A 16,018-nucleotide genomic window follows, 5' to 3' on the forward strand; every position below is an offset into this window, starting at 1 on the left:
TTGTTCGTTCTTCTGGCAGTCCATGGCATATTCAATATTCTTTGCCAGCACCATAATTCAAAGGCATCAACTCTGCTTTGGTCTTCCTTATTCATTGTCCTGCTTCTGCATGCATATGAGGCAATTGAAAATACCATGGCATGGGTCAGGCGTACTTTAGCCCTCAAAGTGACATCTTTGCTTTTGAACACTTTAGAGAGGTCTTTTGCAGCAGATTTGCCCAATGCAATGTGTTGTTTGATTTCTTGACTGCTGCTTCCATGGGCGTCGATAGTGAATCCAAGAAAAATGAAATCCTTGTCAACTTTAATATTTTCTCTGTTTATCCTGATGTTGCTTATTGGTCCACTTGTGAGGATTTTGTTTTCTTTATGTTGAGGTGTAATCCGTACTGAAGGCTGTAGTCTTTTATCTTCATCAGTAAGTGCTTCAAGTTCTCTTCACTTTCAGCAAGCAAGGCTGTGTCATCTGCATATCACAGGTTATTAATGAGTCTTCTTCCAATCCTGATGCCTTGTTCTTCATATAGTCCAACTTCTTGGATTATTTGCATATTTATAGAAATAGAATAGTAAAAATAAATATATTTTATATTATATAATAAATGTACTTTATTATATTTATATATTATTCATATATTTATCATATTATATATGACTATTATAGTAATAAACATATATTAAGTCTATTTATTAAGTGTATTATATTAAGGAGCTCTGGTAGTGCAATGTTAAGCACTCAGCTGCTAAGCAAAAGGCTGGTGGTTCAAACACACCCAGCAACTCCATGGGAGAAAGACCTGGAGATCAGCTCCTGTAAAGATAAAAGTCAAGAAAACCCTATTGGGCGGTTCTACTCTGCCACATGGGGTCGCCATGAGTCTGAACTGACTTGACGGCACCTAAGAACAACAACATAAGTATATTTATATAAATAAAATAATATAAATACCACGACCATATCATTGGTTTATTTTTGCAGTTACATCCTATTTATGCCAATTGATACTGATTTTTCCATTTAGAGTGATGATGTAATATTAACTATAATATAATAACTACCACAAAATGTCAGTGATGGCTGTTGTTAATGAGCACCTACTAAGTGCTAGTCCTATGTAGAGCACCTTATGTGTGTTATCTCATTCAGTATCACTCAACCCTTTAAGGCAGGCATGATTATAATGTCCAGTTTTACAGATGAGGAAACTGAGGCACAGAGAGTTAAGTAACTTGCCAGGTCCAACCAAAAAACCAAACCCAATGCTATGGAGTCAACTGCCAGGTCACACAACCAGTAAGTGGCAGAACCAGAATTTGAACCTGGGCAGTCTTGCTCCATTCCTTAACTCTATGCCATATAGAGTCTCCATTGAAAATACAGTTAAGTAAGTGGGGCCATCACTGACAAGGGGACAAAGAGGGAGGAGCAGGTTTGGGAAGATGCTGAGTTGGATTTGATATGCTGATGGTCTGTACCTGAGCGACATCTATGGGGAGGCATCCAGGAGGCAGCTGGATAGATGAGTCTGAAGCTCTGGACTTGTATCAGTTAGCTATTGCTGTGTAACAAACCACCCCAGAACTCACTGGTATAAAACAACAATCACTTATGATCACTCACACATCTGCATGTCGACTGGGGATTGTCTAATCTAGGCTGGGCTTCACTGGTGGCTCAGCTTTAAACTGCAGATCTGCAGGTCAACCAGGTGGTGAGATTTGGGGATGCTGACTTCCCCTTTCCCCCTGACCCTGACCTGAATGTCTCTCCCCATTCCTCCACTCCTTCTTGGACCAGCAGGTGACATTTGAGCAAAGACCTGAAGGAAGTGAGGGATTGAGGATGCCTTGAGGAAGAGTACTCTAGGAAGAGGGAACAGCCAGTGCAAAGGCCCTGAGGTGGGATTGTGCCTACTGTGCTCAGGAAACAGTAAAGAAGTCCAATGTGACTGGAGAGGAGTGAGCAAGGGGGAGAGATAACAGTGGAGGTCAGACAGCCCCATAAAACAAAACAAGACTAATGGAGCACAACAGCCCAGGGACAAAGACTAGAAGGCAGGAGGGGACAGGAAAGCTGGTAATAGGGAACCCAGGGTCGAGAAGGGAGAGTGTTGACATGTCATGGGGTTGTTAACCAACGCCATAAAACAATATGTATACTCACTTTTGAATGAGAAACTATTTGCTCCATAAACTTTCATCTAAAGTACAATTTAAAAAAAAGAGTGGAGGTCAGAGTTAGCAGGGGCCTTAGCTCTTCATGGGAAGTGGACACTACCCTTGTAATTGTTGTTACTATTACTTTTTGTCTTCTCCCCCTGTCCTCCACAGGATCCCCAATCCCTGGACGCAGCCATCCAGCATGCCCTGGCAGGCCTCTATCCCCCATTTGAGGCCACAGCGCCTACTGTCCTGGGTCAAGTGTTCCGTCTCCTGGATTCCGACTTCCAGGGGGACGGGCTGAACTTCCTCCTGGATTTCCTGATCCCTGCCAAGCGCCTGTGTGAGCAAGTGCGCGAAGCAGCCTGCGTAAGTTGAAAAGGGATGCAGGGCTTGGGGATAAGCTCTCCCAGAGGGCCATGGGGCTGGAGGTGAGCAGAGTAGGAAGGGGGCTGGTGTGTGTCTTGCCTCAGAGGAAGAATTGAAGTTGTGGGATGGTTTTCCTAGTATCATTGTTTGCCCAGAGGGAGACCAGCCCTGCAAATGGAGCATGAGGATCTCCTGAGCCTTTACTCTCTGATATCTGAGAGTCAAGCATGTTTGTACTGTGACTAACAGGAAGAAAGACCTGGATAAAAGGCATCCTTGGGGTTTCCGGGCTCCCCGGAGCCTGTCCTGGGGCTGGCAATGAGGGCATTGCCAGGCTGCCTTGACTGAACTGGGGCAGCTTCAATGGAAACAGCTGAGAATGTTCCAGAGCTTCCCTGGGGCCCCTAAGGCATCAGGACTCTCTCTGTCTTCCCCGTTAAACCCAGATTTGGGGGAGGCCTCTCCCTGAGGCAAAGTGGCAGGAAAAGTATTTTAAGCAGGGCTTGTTGACTGCAAATGACAAAATTCTTACTCAGACCAGGCCAGGGTGCATTAGGCCTCAGGCACCAGTTGATCCAGGGACCAAACCCCTTGAGGACTCTTTCTGTCTCTTTTCTGCTTCTCCCTGCTTCCAGCATCACTCGTATGGATTAGGTGTTCCCACAAGGCTGGAGCCTAGGTACACTCTGGAATTATCTCTGGATTACCCCTGAAGAGAAAAATGAACTCTTCCCCATAACTACAGATAGAAAAATCTCAAGGAAGGCCCCTGATTGGCCAGGTTGGGTCACATTCCCAATCCTGGACCAATCACTATGGCTAGAGGAATGGGACCAGGATTGGCCAGGCTTGGGTCATGCACCCACACCTATGGTCACAGGTTGGAGGCTACAAAGAGGTTCTTAAGGCCCCACCAGTCTTTCTTGAGTTGCTCGCTGCCTGTCAGGGGCACGGCACATCAAGAGCAAAAGGTAAGGATAGGGACCACGTGTGTCACTTCAGTAGTAGAAAGAAAGTGAATGGTGAATGTGGTGGCTAAAAGTTTAGGCTTGGAAGTCAGAATTGGAGATGATTGGAACCAGAAGGAAACCAATCATTCATTTAACGTGCTTAGTACAGTGCCTGGCATATAGAAATAGCCCACAACACAGTAATTGTTAAGGCAGCAGAAGGAAGCTTCTTATTAAAGCATTTGTAGCCAACTGCCACATTTCCACATGGATATGATTTCATGCAGCTCCTTCCCCATCCTTATTTCTTCTCCCTGATTAGTTAACCACCCACTTCCTTTATTTGACCATTGAAACCGCATCCACAACGTCCCTTTCTTCATTTCTCCCAGAGACAACGTTCACAACGTTTCCACCTCTTTATTTTTCTTGTTGTAGTTATAGGCGAGTTTGTGTCACCTGCAAGCAGGGATTAACAGTATGGCCCCAGGTCAAATTTGGGTTCCATCACTGTGAACTCGGGGAAGCCTTGTCACCTCCCTGAGCTTCAGTTTCTTTATGTGTGAGCTTCAGTTTCCTTATGCTAATAACATAGTATTTGCCCTACCCGTTGCCATTGAGTCAATTCCAACTCATAGCAACCCTGTAGGACAGAGTAGACTTCCTTCCCCATAGGGTTTCCAAGCAGTGGCTAGTGGATTCGAACTGCTGACCTTTTGGTTAGCAGCTGTAGCTCTTAACTGCTGTGCCACCAGGGCTCCATTTGCCTTACAGCAATGATATGTACAACTTAGCACAGAGCCTGGCACACAGTAAGTGCTCAGTAACTGTGGGGTATTATTACCCCACTTCCTTATGTCTCCCTCTGAAATAAGGACATGCCAGCCTCAATCTGTCTTTCAACCACCAGCACCCAGAGGCAGCCACTCTCAGACGAAATCTAGTGGAGCTTGGGTCAGCCTTTAGACTCCAAATATGGAGGCCTAGCACAAGTCCTACTTTTGCCACTTATAAGCAGCGTGACTATGTGCCAATTATTTCACCTCTCTAAGCCTCAGTTTCCTCACCTGTAAAGAGAGAATAATAATGGCTGAGCTGCCTACTCCACTGAGTTGCTGTGAGAGTCAAACAAGATGATTATAACTGCCATCTCTCTGGTGCTCTGCTGTTTGCAAAATACCACTGGGCTGTTGTGCCACATTCAATGAGATGGTGAGCGAAAGCATAGAAGGCTAAATGAAGAGCGAAATAACTCACAAAGCCATGAGGGTTTATAGGTATGAAGGTTCTCTGAAGCAGTCAGGTCTACAGTGTAATTGATATGACCTAATTTATCAATTTGGGGTACAATATGGTAAGGTCTTTATTATTTCTCCAATTAATAATTCCAGGAAACACCTGCTTAATTAGCAGGAAGTTCAGTGTCACTCTCTGAAGGCCTCCCACACACACATCCAAATTATATGATTGTTCGAGACTTCCTTGATGCACAAAAGTCAGACTCTTTTTCCAAAGGCCAAGTAGAGAGAGACCTATTCAATCCATTGGAGCCGTTGTTTCTGTTGTTGCCACATGGTGTCATTGTTGAACATGGGTCCCGCATAGCCCTAAGGAAAGACTCAACCAAGAGGGATCGTTCCTGTCAAGGTCTGCTCCAAGATGACGTGCTGTGTCTACCTATGCATAGAATGGATGGAAGGAAGGATGGATGGACGGATGGATGGATGGATGGATGGATGGATGGATGGATATTCAGGCTCAGAATAGTGGAATCTTTTTCAAGAGCATCCAGAAAGTTAGTGGTGGGGTCAGATTTCCCGATTTCTCATTTGGTGTTGCTTCTACTTCTTAGAACCAGCAGTTGGTCTTGTTAACTCTTTCAATTGTTTTTCTGTTTTCTATTCATTTAATTCTGCTCTAACTTTTATTATTTGCTTTCTTCTGGTGCCTGAGAGTTCTTTTGCTGCTCTCTTTCTATTTGTTCGAGTTGTAGGGTTAATGTTTTGATTTTGGCCCTCTCTTCTTATTGGATGTGTGCATTTATTACTATAAATTGACCTCTGAGCACTGCTTTTGCTGTGTCCCAAATGTTCTGGTAGGATGTGTTTTCATTCTCATTTGATTCTGTGAATTTATTTCATCCTTAATTTCTTCTATAACCTGTAGTTTTTGAGCAAGGTGTTGTTCAGTTTCCATGTGTTTGATTTTTTTTCCTTGCTTTTTCTGTTATTGATTTCCACTTTTATGGCTTTATGGTCAGAAAAGATGCTTGTAATATTTTGATGCTTTGGATTCTGTTAAGGCTTGCTTTATGGCCTAATATGTGGTCTATTCTGGAGAATGTTCCATGTGCATTGGAAAAGAAAGTATACCTGGCTGCTGTTGGGTGGAGTGTTCTGTATATGTCTATGAGATCAAGTTGGTCGATTGCGGCATTTAGATCTTCCGTGTCTTTATTGAGCTTCTTTCTGGATGTTCTGTCCTTCACCAAAAGTGGTGTGTTGAAGTCTCCTACTATTATTGCAGAGCTGTCTATCTCTGTTTTCAATGCTGTTAGAGTTTGTTTTATGTATTTTGGAGCCCTGTTTTTGGGTGCACAAATATTTATTATAGTTACATCCTCCTGGTGTACTGACCCTTTAATCATTATATAGTGTCCTTCGTTATCCTTTGTGGTGGATTTTCCTTTAAAGTCTATTTTGTCAGAGATTAATATTGCCATTCCTGCTCTTTTTTCATTGTTATTTGCTGATCTATTTTTTTTCCCATCCTTTGAGTTTTAGTTTGTTTGTGTCTTTAAGTCTAAGGTGTGTCTCTTGTAGGCAGCATACAGATGGATCGTGTTTTTTTGTTTTTTTTTTTTTTTTATCCATTCTGCTACTCTCTGTCTCTTTATTGGTATATTTAGTCCATTTACATTCAGTGTAATTATTCATAGGTATGAGTTTAGTGCTGTAATTTTGATGTCTTTTTTTGTGTGTTGTTGACAGTTTCTATGTTCCACTTAATTTTCTGTGCTGAGTCATTTTTCTTTATGTATTTTCTTTTCATCTTTTTCATTGTTGATTTTGTATTTGCTGAGTCTTCATGTTTTTCTTGTTTTTTATTTTGATATGTAGGATTGTTAGTTCCCTTGTGGTTGCCTTAATATTTACCCCTATTTTTCTAAGTTTAAACCAACCTTTTATTTCTTTATATTGCCTTGACTTCCTCTCCATATGAAAGATCTATGACTACATTTTTTAGTCCCTCTTTTTTGTTTTATGTTGTCATCTTTTACATATTGGCATCTCTGTTTCCCTATTTTCAGCATTTTAGCTTTGATTTATTTTCATGACTTCCCTATCTGGGTTTATATCTGGTTGCTCTGTCCTGTGCTCTAGTCTGGGGTTGTTATCTGATGTTATTGATTTTCTAATCAGAGGACTCCCTTTAGTATTTCTTGTGATTTTAATTTGGTTTTTACAAATTCCCTAAGCTTCTGTTTATCTGGAAATGCCCTAATTTCACCATCATATTTGAGAGACAGTTTTGCTGGATATATAATTCTGGCTGGCAATTTTTTCCTTCAAGGCTTTCTATATGTCATCCCATTGCCTTCTTGCCTGCATGGTTTCTGCTGAGTAGTCGGAGCTTATTCTTATTGACTTTCCTTTGTAGATGACTTTTCATTTATCCTTAGCTGCTCTTAAAATTCTCTATCTTTGGTTTTGGCAAGTTTGATTATAATATGTCTTCGTGACTTTCTTTTGGGATCTACCATGTGTGGGGTTTGATGAGCATCTTGGATAGATATCTTCTCATATTTCACCATATCAGGGAAGTTTTCTGCCAACAAATCTTCAACAATTCTCTCTGTATTTTCTGTTATCCCCCCTTGTTCTGGTACCCCAATCACTCATAGGTTATTCCTCTTGATACAGTCCCACATAATTCTTAGGGTTTCTTCATTTTTAAAAATTCTTTCATCTGAGTTTTCCTCAAATAAGTTGGTGTCAAGTGCTTTATCTCCAGTCTCACTAATTCTGACTTCCATTGTCTCAGTTCTGCTCCTATGACTTTCTATTGAGTTGTCTAATTCTGAAATTTTATTGTTAATCTTCTGGATTTCTGTTTGCTGTCTCTCTATGGATTCTTGCAGCCTGTTAAATTTGTCATTGTGCTCTTCTATAATCTTCTTAAGTTCCTCTATTACTTTGTCTGTGTGTTCCTTGGCTTGTTCTTTGTTTTGCCTGATCTCCTTCCTGATCTCTTGGAAGTGTTCTATATATTAATCTTTTGTCTTCTACCTCTGGTAATTTCAAGAAGTTCTCTTCCTCCAGAAGATTTCTTGATTCTTTGTCTTAGTAGCTTGCTGAAGCCATCATGGTCTGCCTCTTTATGTGATTTGATATCGACTGTTGTCTCTAAGCCATCAATAAGTTATTATATTTATTTATTTTATGTTTGTTTACTGTGTCCTAGCATCTTGTTTTGTTTTGTTTTAATATGCCCAAGTAGGCCGCTTATATGAGCTAGTCTAATTATTGGCACCTTTGAAGCTCTAACATCCTGTTACCAGGTGGTTAGATCTGTTACTAGGTATGTGAGCCCAGGAGTCCATTTACTTTTCTTGTATGGATTCAGCTCAGGTGTCCAGATAGTTGGTCACCAAGTGTGTGGTGCAGGCTCTCACCTACAGTCCTAGGTGGGCAGGGGTGATTGCAGTAGGCACAGGTATCTGGCTGCAGTAGGTGCTCATGTGCTGAGCAAGGCAGGGGCTGACGGCTGTCCCGGAGTGTCTGGGAGGAAAGCATGTCCCTGTTCCCTAGAGTGTGTAGGTGGGTGGGTTTTGCAGCCAGACTTTGGGCACCCAGTGCTGTTGGCTGTAAGGACTGGGAGGCACCACTTATTCTTGGACCCCGTCACAGGTGGCCTCAGTCCTCAGGCACCTGATGTGGGTAGGTGAGGACCCTGCTTAATGGGCAAAGCAGTATCAAATATCACGAACCTGCCAGTCCACCACATACCTGATACAGTGAAGTTAGGCTTCAGGTATATACCCTGTTGTATTGTGCTAATGAGGACCTATGCTGTTGAAATAGGCCCACACAGGTCTATGCAGGGGTGAACGGCATTCAAAGTCTGTGGACCCCTTACACCTGTGCCTAGGCAAAGGAGCTGTGCCTGTCCTGAATTCCCAGCTTAGGGGAGCTGGCAGATTATTTTTTCCTGCTTGTTAATTCGTTCTTTCTCCAAGGCTGGCAGAATGGCCCAGGGTGCATGACAGGTCATACTTCTGGCCCAGGGGACACAGCAATCACTGAAGCTGGCCTGGGACCTGGTGCAGAGTGGGGAGGGAGATGGAAGAGAGGTTCTTCCCAAATGGGGTGGTTTTTGATCTGTGTGGTAGATTAAACACATGTACTTACCTTTTGCCAATTGAACGCCACTTTTCACTGGCTCTGGAGGCCTGAGCAGGCTCTCCACCACTCGGTCTCTCCCGACGTGGAAAGCGCATCCTGAACGCCACCGCCTGCCTCACTACACATGCCAGCCGATCCAGCCTGCAGGGCACCAGCTCCAGCCGGCTCAGGTCTGGCAACTCCTTGATGCTTCTGAGCCGTCTCTCCCTCCCCCTGCCACTCAGTCCAAGTCCTCAACTTTGCCTTTGTTGTTCAGGGCCCCTAGATTGTTATATATAATCAATTCACGTGTTTTTTTGGGTCTTTGTTGTAAAAGGGACCACCAGAAGCTCTGACTACTCCACCATCTTGGCTCCACCTCCTTGTTTCTACCTCTTTATGTAAATCCTTTCCTTAAAAATTAGAGAATGGTATAAAAGCAGTAAATGTCCTTTTTTTAAAAATGAAAATCTCCGCAATTATTCAAAGGGTAAATGTCAAAGAGAGAGGGAATCAATATTTATTCAATACTTACTGAACATCTACTATATGCCATGCATTTATGGGGTATTTTAAATTCATATTATCTCATTTGAGTCTCATACCAACCAAATAATACAATAGGTATTACTCTTATTTACAGATAGCTCCAATCTGTTCCTATTGAGGTTCAATGCAGGTAAGTAGTTAGCACAAATTAGTGAGTCGGACCTCTGAATCCATGTCTCTCTGGCTCTAAAGTGGAGAGATGGGGCTTGAGCTGGGTTGAGAGAAGTTTAGGATAGATGTAGAGGAGAAAGGAGCATGAGCCAAGCAAGGAAATCATCATGGAAAAGGTGCTTGCTAACTGGTCATGGGCAGGACTAGGGTGAGGCAAGAGAGGCATCTAGGGTACCAAATTTAAGGAGGCCCTCACTCTCAGGGTTTTGCAAGTGCAAGATCAGTGCTTAGACGACCCTGAGAATAGGGGCCTCTTTAAATTTCTTTTTAAGACTCTCTTGCCTCACTCTAGTTCCTGTCCTATTCTAGATTCCATTTTGGAGATGAGAGGAAACAGACCCGAGGGTGGGGTCTTTCAGGACCAGATTTTCTGATGCCAGCCCCTTCTCTCTGCAGGCCCCCTACTCACACTGCCTCTTCCTGCATGAGGGCTGGCCACTCTGTTTGCGGAATGAGGTTGTGGTCCACCTGGCACCCCTCAATCCACTCTTATTGCGCCAGGGTGACTTCTACCTCCAAGTTGAGTCCCAGGAGGAGCAGTCCGTCTGCATCATGATCAAGTGCCTCTCTTTGGACCTCCGCACAGTAGACAAGAAACCTGTTCCTGAGTCATCCTACCCTGTACTTTTCACCCAAGAATGGCTGGAGGCCATCAATAGCGACTTTGAGGGAAGTCCCCTACACAGCTGCCTGGTAGCTTCAGAAAATGGAATTTCCCTCATGCCTTGGACGAAGATAACTAGCCCAGAGTTTGTGGATGACAGACCCCAAGCAGTGAATGTTCTCTCCCCCACCTGGAGGTCCCTTCAATTAGAGGCACTCGATTTGAGCAGCCCCCAAGAGCTGCACCAGGCCAGGTCCCCAGGCAGCCAGGAGTTTCTTGCCCAGAGTTTGGCCAAGGGTATGAGCAGGACTAATGGGAACAAGTATCCAGGACTGATCAAGGTGAAGCAAGCCAGGCCTGGGGAGGTGGCCTTCAAGATGGAGGATGTGGTCAGCCAGAACGTGGAGGGAGACTATGTGGCTCTTCTGGACTTTTCCCAAGAGAGCAGTGGAGGGTCTCCTAGTAGAGAGGCAGAGACTTCCAGTGGGTGTTCTTATGGGGCACTGGAAGAGCTATCCCGAACTAAGGAAACTGCTCTCTCTCAAAGGAAGCTGCCTTCCTCAGGGGCCAGTGGGGGATCTTCCTTGGAAAAATGGACTTGTGCAAAGTCAGCAAGCTTGGAGGAGGAACCCTGCATTTTGGGCTTGAGCAGAAAGGTCAGCCACGAAGCATGCATTCTCAACTCAGAATGCCCACCCCAAGAACCCTACCTCAGTGTCCTGGAGAACCCACTGGACTGTGCCTCTGGCCTCAGGGCAGGTGTCTCAGAAGAGCCAGCTGCCTCCAAGAGCCAGGGATCTCTGGGAAACCCAGAGAATATGTCCCATCTCAGGCTAGGTCCAACACAAGCTTCCTCTCCCCGCCTGTCCCCAGTTTCTGCTCCAGCTCCTGAAATAAAGATGGAGGAGAGGACCACACAGGGACATGGGAGACTGCCCAAGCCTATGACCAGCCCTAGCCAAAGTACCTCCTTTTCTGGTTCCTCCACTAATGGACTCAAGTTCTCGTTCTTGAAAGGGCAGAGGCTATCTCCTGCTTCTCCTGAGAAAGCCTCTCTCCAGCACGATGGGCCCTGGAAAGTTCTGTGCTCTCTCTACTCTCCCAAATTCAACCGAGCCAAGTCCTCAGAGAAAGGTAAGGTGCCCACTCACTTGGATGGACAAGGAAACTATTCTCCTGGATGTGATCTGGTTACAAGGTGGCTCTGGTTGTAAGGGACAGAGACCCACCTAGGCCAGCTTTATTTAGGGGTTTAGTGCATGGGGTGGCATGTTAAGAGAATTGAAGTCTCATGGGTCTGGAATTGAGCAAGGCTCTGTGATTTTATCAAGACTGCCTAAGATCACAACCCAGCTTTGTCATGCATGGCTGTGTGACCTCTTGGTCAAGTACCTAACCAGGTTTCTCTGTGAAATAAGGATCTTATCTACTTCACAGAGTCATTTTCAAAAAGATGCCAGAAGAAAAGAGCTTAGCACAATGCCTGGCACACAGAAGGAGATCAGTATTTGTCAACTATTAGTGTTAGAAGATGAAAGAGAAAACATTTTCCCCTTGGGAAATCCATCTTCTGCTAACATTGTTTTCTTTGTTGTTGCTTTCCCTCAGCTGGAACAACCCAGACCAAAACATCTGGCCTGGCCGCTGACTCAGGCCGATTGACTGGTGCTGGTTTCCCAGAAGCTTCTGCAGGCCCTCCAGAAAGAGGCCCCACCCTGGACGAGGCACCCCCAGGGCCTGAGCCCAGGATTGGGGCTCTGAGTGTTGAGATCTGCCACTCCAGGATAGCATGCCTGCCAGGTCCTAGGGGATTCTAGGGGAAAGTGGAGAGAGAGTGGGGGGTGGGGAGGGGGAGAAACTTGTGGAGGGGTACTCCCTGAGCATCCTCAGATGCTAGTAAGTGCAGAGGAGGCAGAGAAAGCCCTAGAGGCCTGGGTTCTGGACCAAGCCTCCCTCAGCCTCAGTTTCCTTATCTGTCCAAAGAAGGAGTTGGATTAAGTGAAAGCCATTTCTAGGTATCCATCCATCCATCCATCCATCCATCCATCCATCCATCCATCCATCCAGAATTCAGTGAGGCAGCCAAGGTGTGTGTCTTAGGTCAGCTTCCCTAGAAACAGAGCCTGCAAAAGGGATTCTTGGGAAAGTGACTTATCTAGGGAGTGCTCTCAGGAGAAAGGAGTGAGGGCAGCCGGATAGGACAGAGAAGGAGCTGAGCAAGGAGCTGGTCCCAGCTGGTGGCCTGTTTCAGCCTGATCCCACAGAGACCTCTGGAGTATGAATGACACCACAGAGCTAGCTCCACCTTAAGGCACAGAGGCCAGCCGTTTGTACCCCTGTGTCTGTCAGCCATTACCTGAGGACTGATCCTGCAGTTTCCTTACCTTTTTCAGTTTCTAGTGGCCACCTGCATTCCTTGGCTTGTGGTCTCTTTCTTTATCTTCAAAGCCAGCAACGTTGCATCTCTCTGACCCTCCTTCCATCTTGGCCCTCCTTCCATCTTTGTCTCACTGACCAAAGCCTGCAAAAGTTCTCTACTTAGGGGGTCACTATGAGTCAGAATCCACTCGACTTCATGGCAGCTAGGGTTTTTTGTTTTGTTTTGTTTTGTTTATTAAGAAGTCATGTGATCAGACTGAGCCCACCTGGGTAATCCAGGAGAATCTCCCCACCTCAAGGTCCATACCCGTAATCACATCTGCAGATTCCCTTCTACCAGACAATGTAACATAGTCACAGGTTTGGGGATTAGGCTGTGGACATGTTTGGGGCCATTAGTCTGCCTACAACAGGCACAAAAGCCTTCGGAGACGGCTTCTGAGACTTTTCACTGGAAACCCCTAACGCAGAAGAGAGTGAACTGGACTCCAGGGGTTGAGACCTCCCCTTGAGCTCATTGCTCCGTAACATACCTTTGAAATATTTTTTTGTCCTTAAAATGTCTATACATTTTGTATTTTATTTAGGAATACATTCACACTTGTTTCTATATGAAAATGCTTCAATTTGCTTGCCAGTTAAATTACCATTTCCCCCCAAGCTGAGAGTGAATCTAATGTCACAGGAAGGTACAACGAGTTTTTCTGTGGTTTTGGGTGCCCCCCACCCACCACCTTCCAACTTGCTGTCCTACTTCCATATGAGACTCATAACCCGATTTGAACAGCACAGCTTCAAGCCAGGGGCCTGAAGTGCTACTGATGATATTTCTGACACCAGCTGTTGGATGAGGGTGCCATTTGAGGCAGAGGGACGACCCAGCTGATGGCAAATCAGGGACAGTTGCCAGTCACTCTAATGGACTGAACCAGCATTTATGTATTCAGCCAGCGCCGAGGTTGGGTGGGTTTGAACCGCTGACCTTTCGGTTGGCAGCTGAATGCTTAATCATTGTACCAGGGCTCCTCCCTCTCTCTCTCTTTCCGTTCCTCCCCACCTCTCTCCCTCGCCCTCTCTCTCTCTCTCTTTCTCTCTCTCTCTCTCTATATATATATACATATATATATATACACACAAGTCCTTGCTGGTGCAAACGGCTAACACACTCAACTGCTAATCAAAAGGTTGGAGGCTCAAGTCCACCCACAGGCACCTCGGAAGAAAGGCCTGGCAATTTACTTCTGAAAAATCAGTCATAGAAGACTATGAAGCACAGTTCTACTCGGACACACATGAGTTGCCCCCCTCATGTGTGTGGCACACAGACACATTTATAAATTAAAAAATTTTTTAATTATGTCAAATTTTAAAACCTATATGAAAGAAAGAACGTTCCAGGTGGCTTGACCCCTGTGTAAGGCTGTGCTTGTGAAGATGGTCAAGTTTGTCTGAGGCGTTATAGGCTGTGAAGGGCCTTGCACACTGTAGAGGGTTGTGTCCACATGGGGTGGGTGGTGGTGATTGCAGGGCAGCCCTGGGGGAGGTGGCTCTGGGGGTGACTCTGAGCCCGGGATGCAGGACAGGCCAGTTCCCAGAGGCCTGGGCTTCTTTCCCCCTGCTGATGCCCCCACCCCCACCAAGGCAATGGGCTGTGCTGACTCCTTGTGCCTCAGCCTCATGACCCCTGTGGGGAGTGTGGGGCACCCAGCCCAGATTCCTGGGAACAGGAAATAGCCTGTGGAGACTCCATGGCTGAAAGACTGCAAGAATAAACAGTGAGCTGGCGGCCATGGAGCTGCACACTCCCACACCATGGGCTGGGGACAGAGGTGATGATTATAACAACTGCTGTTTGTTGAGTCCTTGCTGTGTGTTAAGTACTTCTCAGAACTGTCTCATTTAACCCTCAGAATAACCTAAGAAACTCAGTACTTTTATTTACCTTATTTGACAGGTGAGGAAACTGAGGCTAGAGATGCCCAAGGACACACAGCGAGTCAGTGCAGACCCGGGACTTGAACCCCTGTCTGTGTGACCCCAAAAGTCATTCCACGAGCTTTGCCTCCCAGGCTGCCTAGTACAGAGGGAGTCCAGAGGAAGTCCTCTGCGTGGAGGAGAGGTTCAGGGAAGACTTCTCTGAGGAAGTGACTTTTGAGCTGGGTCTTAAAGGATGAATAAGAGTTCAGAGTTCACAGGAGAAGGAGAGAAAGGGCATTCCAGGCAAAGGGACCAGTATGAGCAAAAGCCTGGAGATCACAGAGCAGGCTCACATAGAGGATTCCACAAAGTTCTCACTGCACGTGTGTGTCCTCTCTCCGCCAGGTGGTCGGGACAGGGCAGGGCGGCCCCTGCTTCTGGTGTCAACCAACGAGGGGCCCTGGGAGGCGCCATGGTGCTCAGCCTCAGAGGTCACCAAGTTGCTCTCCTACCTGTGCACTGTCCCCAGGTAAGGGGTTGGGCCACCCTGGCCACTCTGCCTCTACCTCAGCCCTGCCGCACCAGAGCCCTGGACCAGGCACCGAGTGGGTGGACACCATGTCCTTCCATCCAGTCGTCTGCTCACAGAGCCAGCCCCAGGCCAGGTGCCAGGATGCAGTGGGGAAAAGGACAGACTCAGTCCCTGCCCTCAGGGATTCCCAGACAGGTGGGGATGAGGAGGACAAATAGTTCGCAAGAAACAAACCAAGGACAAGCAGTTTTCAGGACTGTTAGTGTGTTAAAGAAAACAGAAGAATGTTGTAAGTCAGTGGTTCCCAAATTCAAGCATCAGAATCATTGGGAGGGTGTGTTAAAACAGACGGCTGGGCCCCACCCCCAGGGTTTCTGATTCGGTAGGTCTGGGGTGGGGGCCTGAGGACCTGAGAATTTGCATGGGTAACAAGTTTCCGAAGGAGCCCTGGTAGCACAGTGGTTAAGCACTCAGCTGCTAACCAAAAGGTGGGCCGTTGGAATCTACCAGCCACTCCGACGGAGAAAGATGTGGCAATCTTCTTCCGTAAAGATTACCAAAAAAAAAAAAAAAAAAAAACCGTTGCTGTGGAGTCAATTCTGACTTATAGTGACCCTATAGGACAGAGTAGAACTGTCCCATAAGGTTTCCAAGGCTGTAATCTTTGTGGACTCAGACCACCACATCGTTCTCCCACTGAGTGGCTGGTGTGTTCAAACTGCTGACCCTTTGGTTAGCAGCCGAGCACTTAACCACTGCACCACCAGGGCTCGCCATAGAGATTACAGCCTTGGAAACCCTATGGGGCAGCTCTACTCTGTCCTACAGGGTCACTATGAGTCGGAATTGACTTGACAGCAACAGGCAATGAGTACCAAGTTTCTAGGTGATGCTGCTGCTGCTGGTCTGGGATAGACACTCTGAGAACCACCATTTTACAGTGAGAAGGGTGAGATGGCTAATTTCTGTTGGGAAATGAGGGAAGGCTTCCCTGAGGAGGT

At 46.0% G+C, this 16,018-nt stretch overlaps 1 protein-coding gene across 1 annotated transcript in view; it reads left to right on the top strand.

The window, feature by feature from the left end:
• The window catches only part of KIAA1755 (KIAA1755 ortholog), a 45,407-nt gene that overhangs the window by 9,630 nt on the left and 19,759 nt on the right, over nucleotides 1–16,018 (top strand). Inside the window, exons 3-6 of the mRNA XM_004370576.1 lie at nucleotides 2,334–2,531; nucleotides 9,982–11,323; nucleotides 11,798–11,989; nucleotides 14,891–15,014. Coding sequence (XP_004370633.1) covers nucleotides 2,334–2,531; nucleotides 9,982–11,323; nucleotides 11,798–11,989; nucleotides 14,891–15,014 — 1,856 coding nt within the window. The remainder of the gene's footprint in view (nucleotides 1–2,333; nucleotides 2,532–9,981; nucleotides 11,324–11,797; nucleotides 11,990–14,890; nucleotides 15,015–16,018) is intronic.

The sequence above is a fragment of the Trichechus manatus genome, unplaced genomic scaffold (assembly GCF_000243295.1).
Source record: "Trichechus manatus latirostris isolate Lorelei unplaced genomic scaffold, TriManLat1.0 scaffold00008, whole genome shotgun sequence".
NCBI lineage: Eukaryota > Metazoa > Chordata > Mammalia > Sirenia > Trichechidae > Trichechus > Trichechus manatus.